The sequence below is a fragment of the Peromyscus maniculatus genome, chromosome X (genome assembly GCF_049852395.1).
Source record: "Peromyscus maniculatus bairdii isolate BWxNUB_F1_BW_parent chromosome X, HU_Pman_BW_mat_3.1, whole genome shotgun sequence".
Classification (NCBI taxonomy): Eukaryota; Metazoa; Chordata; class Mammalia; order Rodentia; family Cricetidae; genus Peromyscus; species Peromyscus maniculatus.
Window position 1 is genome coordinate 134,715,944 of NC_134875.1, and position 11,551 is coordinate 134,727,494.

Genomic DNA, 11,551 nt, shown 5'->3' on the forward strand with positions numbered 1-11,551 from the left:
GAAAGTGTGTGTGGGGGGGTCTTCATCAAGTCAACTGTCCATCCAATGCCCCCCAAATCTAACTAAAATTGAAGCAGGCAGCTAGATTGGCTCCACTGGGAATGAACTAATAGAATTACTGAGAAAAGGATTGCCCACCATAGAAATAAGAGTCTCACTAGGCATGGTGGCACAAGCCTTTTATCCCCAAGCTTGGGAAGCAGAGGCAGGTGGAGCTGAGTTCAAGGCCAGCCTGGTCTACATAGCAGAGTTCTAGGCCAGTCAGAATTACTAAAGACAAAGACAAATAAAGGGTCTCAGCCTATCCCAGCTGAATTCTAGGGTGAGAAGACATGAAAAGTGTCAGGAAGTAGCCTCACTGGGCTTTTTTGCCCATCTATCTCATTGAGGATAAGGTTCAATTTTAACTTGGATGTAGTGGTTATGGGTGGCAACCTGAGTTGAATAACGAGGATTTTCTGGAGTTTTATTCCACATCTGAAAATTGCTTTGGCTGATGGCTTAGGAATTTTGTTGATTGCCACCTTCTGATCCCAGAGACTCACCTAGTCAACAAGAAGAAAAGGGCAGCTCTGAACCCCCCACCCCCTTTTAGATAGGCTCTCATATAACAGGCTGGCTTCATATAACTCTGACCCTGTACATCCTTTTTAATTTTATTTTGTTTTGTCTGCATGTATGTCTCTGCACCATGTGCATGTCTGGTACCACAGAGGCCAGAAGAGGGTGACAGATACCCTGGAACTAGAGTTACAAATGGTTTTGAGCCATTGTGTGGGTGCTGGAAATTGAACCTGTGTCCTCTGGAAGAGCAAAAATTGTTTTTAACCACTGAGCCATCTCTTCAGCCTTAACCTTGCACTTTTGAGCCTTCTGCTTTTACCTCTCTAATGCTGGGATGACAGCACTTCGTACATTTTAAGCAGTGCCTTCATGCTTAGCAAGCACTACCAACTGAGCTAAGTCACAACCCATTCCAGTCCCTTTGGGGAAGCATTACGGATGCCCCACCTTACTTGCTCAGAATTCTAGCCAATGATTGTCATAGCTGCAAGAGAGTCTGAGGGATTTATAACTTGCACTTCTGCCTCAGATCAGGTGCTTTCTGCCCTCACAAAATAGCCCTTCCTCTACAACCGTCTCCCTCCAGGACAGACACAACCTACCTCAGCGCTACCGAGAAACGCAGCTGAAGTTGTACAAGTTCTCCGCGTCAAAAAAAAAAAAAAAACCCAAACGGACCAAAAAACAAAATGGTTTCCAAAATGCGGCGTCCCAGGTCAAATCCTGACACAGCGCTACACGCACATACACACAAATGGCCCAAGCTGAACGAAGCCTAAAGCAAGCAATCCAGGCGACGGAGGGGCGGGCCGGAGAGGGGGGTGCTGTGTAGAGAGGGGCAGGTGGAGGTCCCGCCCACATTTGCTCTCCACATTGTGCGGTGGCCGAGGGGAGAAGGCGGGGGGTCAGGGGTCGGGCAGGTGGGAGGGGGCAAGCCCACTTCCCCGCCCTCCGCCGCTGCTGGGGGTAGGGAGCATCCTAGCCCCCAGACCGTCCGTCCGTCCGGTCAGAGCAGCCCGCCGCCCCTCAGCGGACCGCCACTCCGGCCACACAGGTAAGTGGGACGCTGGCATTCCTGGGCCAGACAGCTTTGGGCGCGGGGGTCCCAGGGGCCCCCTTCTCGGTTCCTACCTCGTCGGGGGAGCGAAGCCTCGCACTCGCTTCCCCTCCGTCGAGTGCCGCGCTGAGCGGGAAGCGGGGCCGTTTCCCGACGTGGGAGGAGGCGAATGGAGACCCGGGGCGCCACCAACCGCCGCGGTTCTAACTTGAGTCCCAAGTGAAGGGGTGCAGGGGATAGACGAGGGTCGCCCTTCCCCAACCCGGACGTTTACACCTCACCTGCCGCTGACACGGAGAAGGGCAGAGCCCAGGCGGGCTGTGGGGGCTCACCCTGGGAAGGGGGCGGCGAGCGAGCGCTCGTACTCGGAGCGACTCCGTACCCTTCCCTCTCTCCGGGACCCCGTGTGCCCGGCCCGCTCCTGCCCTCCTGGGTCGGAGACGCGAGTCTAGAAGACCCGTTGAAGCGGCTCGAGCCGGTGACCAGAGGGTCCCCAGAGCTTTGGGGGATGCTCCAGCAGCACTTCTACGTGGGGCTCTGTGTAACTTGAGGAGAAAGCTGAAGCGCCCATCTGTGGAGTCCCTACCGCTCCTGCCGAGGGGCCCGGGGCCAGTCCCCTCACTCTTTTCTCTGTTCCTCGGGAATGAGAGACACGGAGACTATAGCCCCAGCCTTCCTGCGGGGGTCACAACGATGAGTTTGAGTGGCCATATTGGGGGCTCACTCGGCCGCCCCCGACCTCCATTCGTCACTGAGGTAATCGCCGGCCCCTTAGGGGGGCGCCCTTCACGTATTTATCCCCACCTCTAATCACAGCCCCTCAAGATTTGCAGCTGCCCTGCTCCCGTCCGAAATTTCAGAGTCCTTCTTTCCTCATCCCCTGTCTTCATCTTGAAAGGAAGCTGTTCAGTTCCACCTTCCGAATCTACCAGAACCTGACGTCTCCTTTCCACCTGTTCCACTCTCCCTGGCTTCTGCCACTACTCGGGCCTCGGCACCGAGGCCCTGCTGCTTCTGTCTCTCCTCGCCTCCGCAGACCCTGCCCTCCGGGTCCAGACCCTGGGATGCTCCAAAGCCCTGCCCTCTGCCTACTTTTCCTCACCCTGCGTTCCCTTTGTGGATAGGCACTTCCAGTGGCCCCTTTCAAAGAAGGATCCCTCCACCTAAGGCCTCCCCCCCACCCCATCCCCCCTCACTTCCTCCAACTCTACACAATCTGCGAGGGACCCCTGGAACCCACCACCTGCCCCCTGCCACTCCTCCCAGTTTCTAGGGGAAAGTGTGGCAACCACCATTATGGTGCACTCTTGGAAGGCCCTTCCCCAACCGGATATGGAGGTGCATTCAGGGAGTTAATGACTTGCTATTAATAGCTAACACAAATTGAGCACCTGCTGTGTGCCTAACCTCTTCTACTATGCAAGATAATTTCCTTATTTATCATATTTATTGTCCCTCTTTTCACTAGAATTTCTTCAAGGCCCCAGGAGTTGAGTCTGTTTTTTTCTGTTCCATATCAATGCTTGCCATACGGGAAGATTTTTTTTTTAAATTAATTAGCCAATATTAAATAATAAAATACTTAACATTAATTAACAAATTATCTGGTGCCAAACAATGTGAGATTATAGACAACAGTGTGGATTATAAAATAAAATGTAGAAAGTAACGTTCAGTTCACAGCAGGTAAGGTCGTTTTTGTTGGGGGTGCTGTTGCCTTGAGGGTTTTGGTGGTGGTGGTGGTGATGGTTTTGTTTTTTTGAGTCAGGGTCTCCCTCCCTATGTAGCCCTGGCTGGTCTGGAACTCGCAGAGATTCAGCTACTTCTGTTTCCTAAGTGCTGGAATAAACCTGTGTCAGTCACCACGGGTTCCAGTCAAAGAACTCGGCTTCGTAGGGCTTTCCCGGCAAGCATTAGCACCTGCTGAGCAGGCTTGCTGGTCCTCTGCCTGATTTTCCATTGTACTGAGGATCAAATTCAGAACTGCATGCAGGCTAGGCAAAGCATCCTACCCACTGAACCACATCCACGGCTTTCTTTTACTTTCTGTGACTATCTCTGTCCCTGCCTCACAATATAGGTGGGTACTAGACTATATGATTTGGCTTGTCTTTTTTTTTTTTTTTTTTTTTTTTTTTTTTTTTTAAGATAGGGTCTGGCTCCCAATGTGTTATGTAACCGAGGCTGGTCTTGAACTTCTAATCATTTCTCCACCTCCTGAATACTGGAATATTATAGATGTGAGGCAGCAGGCTGTTTTTATGCGGTGCCGAGGATTGAACTCAGGGCTCTGTGCATACTAAGGAAGCACTAACTGAGCTATAGATCTGCAGCCTTGGTTGATTATCTTTCTGCAGTAAGATGTTCTTTTACAGCATAAACCCCTTGGGTGGGAAAGTTCCCAGCAGCCAATCCCCAGACAGGCACTACTCTGCCAAGCTGGGGTTCCAAGACAACCAAACCAAGTCCCCCTCTCCTTGTGCAATGGCGAGAGACTGCTAAGGGCTATAGAAATTCTTTTTCTGAACGTACAGATGTTCGAAATGTTTTAAACATTCTCAAATTCAACTATAGTAATGGTTACACAAGAGTCACACATTTTAACCGGGTGAGCTTCATGGGGTGCATGTTAATATCAGTAGTAGGAGTACTTGAAAAATCCCAGTCAGGCCAGATGGCTCAGAGATAAAGGTGTTTGCTACCCAACCTGCCCACCTTGCTTACTCCTGCAGAAAAAGAGTCTACTCCATAGCTTGTACTTTGACTTCCACACAAATGCTATGGCACTCAAAAACAATCCCACCCCTGCGGGGGTGGGGTCACTTCCATCAATCCAGTCTAGCACCTCCCGTGCGCAAAATAAATACAATTTGTAAATTATATATATATGAAAAACTACTGAAAAGAGATATCCCTGCTTGGCGTTGAAGGAGCAGCGGAACAATAGAATAGAGGCTCTGGGTTTAAGAAGGAGGCCGGATGTGGTGGGACACACCTGTAATTCTAGCACTGGGAAGGCAGAGGCAGGAGGATTGCTTAAACTGAGGTCAGCCTGACCTGTAGGACAAATTCCAAGCTAGCCAGAGCTACATGTTAAGACCCTACCTCACCCCACTTCCAAATAAGGAGAAAAGGCACCGTGTATACTTAACTCTGTTGATTCAATGACACCTGGGGGGTCTCCTTTCTTCCAGCCAGCCTCACCTGACCTCTCATTCTCGCTCACTCTCAGCACCTGCTGTTTACATCGCTTCTTTGAGCCGACTGTTGGGGAATGGCGGTGTCAACCAAGTCTAGCATCTTGGATCTGAGCCTCAGCGCACAGTGCACGAGATCCCCAGAGGAAAGCCACGAGGCCTGGGCACAATGCAAAAATGCTGGTCGGCAGCTTCCCGAGTACAAGGCAGTGGTGGTGGGGGCAAGTGGTGTTGGTAAAAGTGCTCTCACGATCCAGATGACCCACCACTGCTTCGTGAAAGACCACGACCCCACTATCCAGGATTCCTACTGGAAGCAGGTGGCCCTGGACAACGGAGGCTATGTTCTGAATGTGCTGGACACCGCGGGCCAGGATATCCACAGGGCCCTTCGTGACCAGTGCTTGGCAGCTGGTGATGGCGTGCTGGGGGTCTTTGCTCTTGACGACCCCTCCTCTCTGGAGCAGCTGCAGCAGATATGGTCTACCTGGAGCCCTGACCAGAAACAACCTCTGGTACTCGTGGGCAACAAGTGTGACCTGGTGACCACCGCTGGAGCTGGAGATGCTCACGCTGCTGCGGCCATCCTTGCTCACAAGTGGGGAGCCCCCTTCGTGAAGACCTCAGCCAAGACACGGCAGGGTGTAGAGGAAGCCTTTGATCTGCTTGTCCATGAGATTCAGAGGGCCCAGGAAGCTATGGCTGAACCAAGCAAGGAGGCCCGACACCGCAAAGCCGTGTGTAGCTGTGGCTGCTCTGTAGCCTGAAGATCTTAGTCAAGCAAATTGACCTTTTGCCGGTCGAGTCAAGATGACCCTTCCCCACCAAATAACAGTTACTGTGGACACCTTTTTATTTTCATTTGGTGAGGAGTCCTTTTATTTTCATTTGGTGAGGAGTCTTTTTGATGGTAACATGGGGTGTCCAGCATTGGCTGTGTTCTATGAAGTTCTATGCAAAGTTAAATAAATAAATGTTGTTCTCAGGATTCAAAGCTGCCTCCATACTAAGTCCTCTTGTTTGTTTGTTGAGACGGAGTATTACTATGTACTAGGTAGCCCTGACTGGAACTCAGAGAGCTGCCTGCCCTTGCTTCCTGAGTCCTGCGATAAAAGGTATGTGCCACCATGCCGAGTTTTGATTGTTTTCTGAGACAGGGTAGCCCAGGCTGACGCTCAGCTCCTTCCTGGGTGATCTTCCTGTTTCCACCTCTCAAGTGCTGGTATTACATATTACAGGTGTGTATACTGTACCCAGCTTTCATACTAAGTGTTATGTGGGTGGGAGAATGTTGCTTGAGTTATGAGACTTCTTTCATTCAAGGAATTTGGGGGGTCTGAGCATGGTAGTGGCACACACCTGTAATCCCGGCACTTGGGGAGAGAGAGGAGAAACTGCCCAACCTTGTTTTGGGTACTAGGAATACCAGACAGTGATAGAAGCCATATATTAAAAGAGGCAATGGCTCACAGTGACAGGAAGGTTTAAAAATGCCTTGTGAAGTGACGTTTGTACAAAGAACTTGCACATATTGAGGGCAGAAAAAAATCACCAGCACAAAGGCCATGGTTGGGCCGACTATTCACAGAGCTGTGTGTGCTCAGGGCTTGGCATGTTGCTGCTGGTGTGCTGGGTGACTGGACCAGCTGCAGATGTGATCCACCCAGGGCCCTCACAACAAGCAGTCCCTGGTCCCGGTGGGCAACGAGTGCAGCCATAGCCCCTGGACCTTTAGTGCCGTGGTCCCCTGGCAGACGCTGAAAGTGACCTCAGCCTCTCAGGGAACCCCACCTCAGCGAAGCCTAGAAGGCTAGCCCAGGCACCTGGTGAGTACGCCAATGCCACTGCTATTGTAGGTGCTTTTTTTTTGCCAGCGAGGAGAGCAGACTAGGCAGGGGCACATTCCACGTCAGTCCAGGACCCCAATGCACAGCCACTACGGCTCTCACCCAGCCCACCCCACCGGCCCCTAGAACACGCCACTCAGTCAGAGAGCTGCTGTAGAGCGCTTTTATTGAGGGTTCAGGAGATGGGGGGGTCTCAGGGGTTGCCGGGTAGGCGCCTGTGGACGTGCTGGCAGGAAGTCAGGGTTGCTGGGGGGCTGCTCCTGGGTTCCAGGGCGTGCGGGATGCAGCAGCGCTCAGGGAGGCAGGAGGCGGCGAGCGGGCGCCTGGGGCGAGGAGTTCTCCAGGCGTTTCACGCGCAGCAGCGCCCCCAGCACACTCTCGGGAGGCACCTCAGGACCCAAATCCTGGTCGGCAGCTCGGCGGAGGCGGCGCGGGGCCGCAGCAGCCTCTGGTTCCGAACTTCCGGTGAGGATCCGCCCCAGCAAGTACCTGCATGGTGAAGCGGAGTGCAGTGAGGATGCGGCGTGCAGTGAGGATGCGGCGTGCAGTGAGGATGCGGCTCCGCATCACCTCTGCAGTCCCGAGCCCGGCCAACACAACTTCGCAACACCATATTGCTTGCACTCAAGCCTGAGGGACTCACTCCTTTCAGATTAAGTCAGAGGTCCCTGCCTGCCATCCCAGAAACTGCCTTCCCCGAAGACCTCTCCGGGAGCCCTAGTCCTGTAGGGTGTCACCCAGTCTGGGGTCTATGGGCGTCTGTCCCCTGTCCCCGGGGTCCAGGACTTCACTTCCTCAGGCTCCAGTGCAGCGCTTTGGTGATCTCTGCCTTCGCCCTCCCTCCCTCCCTCCCTCCCTCCCTCCCTCCCTCCCTCCCTCCCTCCCTCCCTCCCTCCCTCCCTCCCCCCGTCCCGGCACCTCAGCAGCTCCGGGTCCACGTCGGGGGTCTCGTCGCCGGCGTCCTCGACATCCGGGCCGGTGGGGCCATCGTCGTACACGGGGGGTCGGGGGTGCAGCGCAGCGGCAGGCGCGGGAACGAGCTGGGCCGCGAGGGCGGCGGGGTCTAGGCGAGCGCGGAGCAGAGCACGTGCGAGCTGTGCGGCAGGAGCGTCCGGGTCGTCGTCGGGGGCCAAGGGCGGGTCCGAGGCCCGCGGGGAGCCCCAGACGCGCAGCAGCTGCGCCAGGACCCGCGCCTGCTGATCCTCCGCCTCCTGCGCCTCGGCGCGCGCGCGTTCCTGTCTCTCGGCCTCCAGCAGGTGCGCCAGCGCCCGCGCCAGCTCCTGCACCGCACCCGCCGCCTCTCCGCGGGGCACGGCCCGACGCAGGCGGCGGGGACTGCCTGTCTCAGCCAAGGGCGCCGATGCTGCGCTCAGACTGCGGGGCTCCTGCGAGAAGATGAAGTGGGCAAAAAAAAAAACATATCGTCATCGTCATCGTCCCTCTAGCCAGGGACGCCCAACTAGAGGGGTGGGGCTCCACGGACCACCACATTCACTGGGCCTCTCCAAAATTCCCATCGTCTCTAAGGCCCCAGCAGACACTCAATTACCTCCAAGGGCACTCAGATCACTAAACACCTCTAGGATCCATGCAATCTCACTGTGATGCCTTAATCACTCAGGACTTGCCCTGAGTCTTCTGGATGCCAGGTTGTTTTTGTTTGTTTCTTGGGGAGGTGGGGGATACCAGGTTTGGAATAAAAACTATAATACTGTTGGAAATTAAATGTGCAAAAATAAGCCGGGCATGGTGCACACGCCTTTGCTCCCAGCAGGCATATCTTTGAGTTCGAGACCAGCCTGGTCTACAAAGGGAGTTCCAGGAGAGCCAGGGCTCCACAGAGAATCCCTGTCTCGAAAAAGAAAACAGAACAAATTACAGATATCATTTTGAAAGGGAAATTGCCCATGTCTCAAAAGAATAGATTTTATGACCCACTCTTAGAGTGTTGCACTCAAAGTCTACTGGACATAAATAAATTCTTGAACCATCATAGTAGTATGTTCTAATAGCATAAAATTAGGGGGGAGTAAAGGAAAGAGTGCCCTGGAAATAAACCATGATATACTAGTATACTCATGATACACTCGTAGAATATGATGCTGTGCATCAAAATGAACTACAACCATACACTTCAATATAAATGAATCTTCCACCAAAGCAAAGCCAATAGAAGGTTCTGGGGGCTAGCATGCAGAAAGGCCTCGATTCAAAACTACATTCACACACCCCACACCCTCCCCCCCCCCACACACACACAAAGGCAAATTCTAGAATCCCACTGTAGATAGCCTAAGACTATCCAACACCAGGGACCAGATGCCTAGCCTGATTCCATTTCTATGATGTTCCAAAAGCAGAAACTAAACAATAGATTGTTTAAAGATAAGCTGCAAATACATGGACTCAATGGGCAGAAAAATAGGAGGTAAGGCTAGCAAAGGAGGCCTTAGTATTGGTCGTACTTTATTTCTTAAGCTGAATAGTAGCTATTATTCTTTATAACTTACATATATGTTAAATAGATTGTTCCATGCTAAATATTTAATAATTTAAAAAACCCTTCTCTGTGATTCAGACAGCTTTGAAGAGGCAGAGAGCAAGCTGTTCCATGTCCCTCCCCTTGGTCAGCATCCACCACACCACCTTCTGCCCTTGGGGGAATTACTCACCAGCAATCCCCCCTACACACACACACACACACACAGAGAGAGAGAGAGAGCCCTTGAAATGTCACACATGCAACCCAACACTGCCATATCTGCTGCAAGGAACTGCACAGAAATGGTCTTTTCATGCTTGCGTGCACATTCCTTGTCGGGGGAAATGATCTGCTGTTACCCTCTCCGAGCCACCCAGGTGCAAGGATAGGCATCTCTTTTAAAAACACCATGCAGAGCAGAGACATCATGGCTTCTTTCCCAGCAATGACACAGCTCCACAAAGAAACAAGAAGGAAACCATCTCGTGGATGCACACAGAAAAACCCAAGCATTCAGTCTACCTAAGCCACCAGGAAATATGTACCCTGAGGTACAAGAACCACTCCTTCCAAAATGAAAAAAAAAAAAAAAAAAACCAAACAGAAACACATAAGTACACAGGGAAGATACGCCCATATACTACGTCATCACACATAAGAGTTCACAAATACACACATGGTATCACTGAGAAAGCAATCAAGCCCACAAAAAAAAAAAAAAAAAGTCAAACAGAAGAATCCAGCATTGCAGGACGTTCAGGGGCAGTCAAAGCAAAGGACGCACTGAAAGAACACAATACCTATACACCTCGGTCATCACATCACAGGCACACATACTGATACATGGACATCTTTTCTAAATATGCCCTAGTGCCATGGACAGCGCCACAGGCCACCCGCGGGTCGAGGTCAGAGCAGGCCCCAGATGCTGAGGGAAGGGCAGGGCGCGTCTGCTAGCCAAGAGCCCTTGGGCATCGGCACCCTCACACCCAGAAAATGCGCTTGGCCTATGTGGAGACTGTCGGTTGTACCCTTGCCCATCTCTATGCACATACTAGCAAGAATGCCTCACCAACACTTTCCCCCATCTCCCTCCCCATCCCCACCCCCACCCCCTGCGGACTGGAGTCGCACCTTTACGGGCCTCGCTGACAGGGCGGGGGGCAGCCGCAGAAGGCCCAAGAGCAGCAGCACCAAAAGGCCGACGCCCCCGGCCCTCGGCCCGCAGAGCAGCGGCGACCCCGCCATGCTGCCCCAACGAGCCGGGCTCCGGACGGGCGGACTGGCTGTCAAGTGCGCAGCGCTGGGACTAGTGGGCACAGCCGCGGCGCTCTGCGGCTGCGCACATCCAGGAGCCTGGTCTCCTCCTGTTCACCCCCTCCTGTCACTCCACGCAGGCGCAGAATTGGGGCTCTGGCCTTCTCTTCGTCCTGCGCATCGCCATGGAGATGTCCAAGGGGCAAAGTGGAGAACTGATGTCTGCACTGGCGGTTGCCATGGCACTCGAAGGGCAGTTGCTAGGGCAATAGACCTTGCTGTCGAATTACCAGACAGACAAGGAAAATTGACTCAGTGGGCTGAAGTAAGGGTCTGGTCTCTGTCCTTGGGGAAACAACAGACTCTACTCTATTAGATGGATGGATAAACAATTACGGGCTGCATGCTGTGGACCACGATGTTCACAGAGAAATGAGTTCAATCCAGGTGAGATGGCCATGGACAGCTCAGTTCCTACTGCTAGGAATTAGCCTCGTCCCCAAATAAAGCTATTACCAGCAAGTGCAACCTCAAAATGACACGAAGTTCTCTAGGACTGATGTTAGGTAGGAGCTCACTGAGGGCTCCTTTCCATCCTCTGTCCTCTGTCATTCCCGTCACCTCTCTATGGCTGTGTTTATTTTGTCCTCATGTGGCCTCAGCTCTCTCCATCTTCCTAGTTTCTAACAGCCTCTCCTTTAATCGCTCACAAAGTCTCCTGTTTTCATTTACTGTCTGTATTTACTTGTTTCTCCATAAATACATAGATTTCTGTCCATATGTTGTTCCAGAAAGGATTTCTCTTTTTTGCTTTCATTTAGAATTGAAACTAAAGAAAAAATTCAAATAGAATTAAAACAAAATATGGTGACATGGCATAAATTAAAAGTGAGGGAAAGCCAGGCATGGTGGTGAGCCTCTTTTATCCTAGCATTCAGGAGGCAGAAGCAGGAAGAGCTTTATGAGTTCAAAGCCAGCCTGGGCTACATAGAGAGTTTCAGGTCAGCCAAGGCTACACACTGAGACTCTATCTGAAAATAAATAAATAGATAGATAGATAGATAGATAAATAAATAAATAAATAGTAAAGAAAAGAGCCCGCCCCACTGGAACACTCTTATAATTCCAGCATTTGGGAAGCTGAGAT

At 52.2% G+C, this 11,551-nt stretch overlaps 2 protein-coding genes across 2 annotated transcripts; one reads left to right on the forward strand and one right to left on the reverse strand.

Moving 5' to 3' along the window:
- The first annotated feature begins 1,508 nt into the window (after positions 1–1,508).
- Positions 1,509–5,812, forward strand: Eras (ES cell expressed Ras). Its single transcript, XM_006997522.4, has 2 exons — positions 1,509–1,618; positions 4,854–5,812. Exon 2 carries the CDS (start codon positions 4,896–4,898, stop codon positions 5,583–5,585), a length of 690 nt encoding a protein of 229 aa, XP_006997584.1. The 5' UTR covers positions 1,509–1,618; positions 4,854–4,895; the 3' UTR covers positions 5,586–5,812.
- Positions 5,813–6,814: 1,002 nt separating this feature from the next.
- Positions 6,815–10,511, reverse strand: Pcsk1n (proprotein convertase subtilisin/kexin type 1 inhibitor). The gene is made up of 3 exons (XM_006997521.3): positions 10,282–10,511; positions 7,584–8,050; positions 6,815–7,154 (listed from the first exon to the last, which is right to left on the reverse strand). The coding sequence occupies exons 1-3, from the start codon at positions 10,393–10,395 to the stop codon at positions 6,959–6,961; spliced, it is 777 nt and encodes a 258-aa protein (XP_006997583.1). The 5' UTR covers positions 10,396–10,511; the 3' UTR covers positions 6,815–6,958.
- Positions 10,512–11,551: the final 1,040 nt, after the last annotated feature.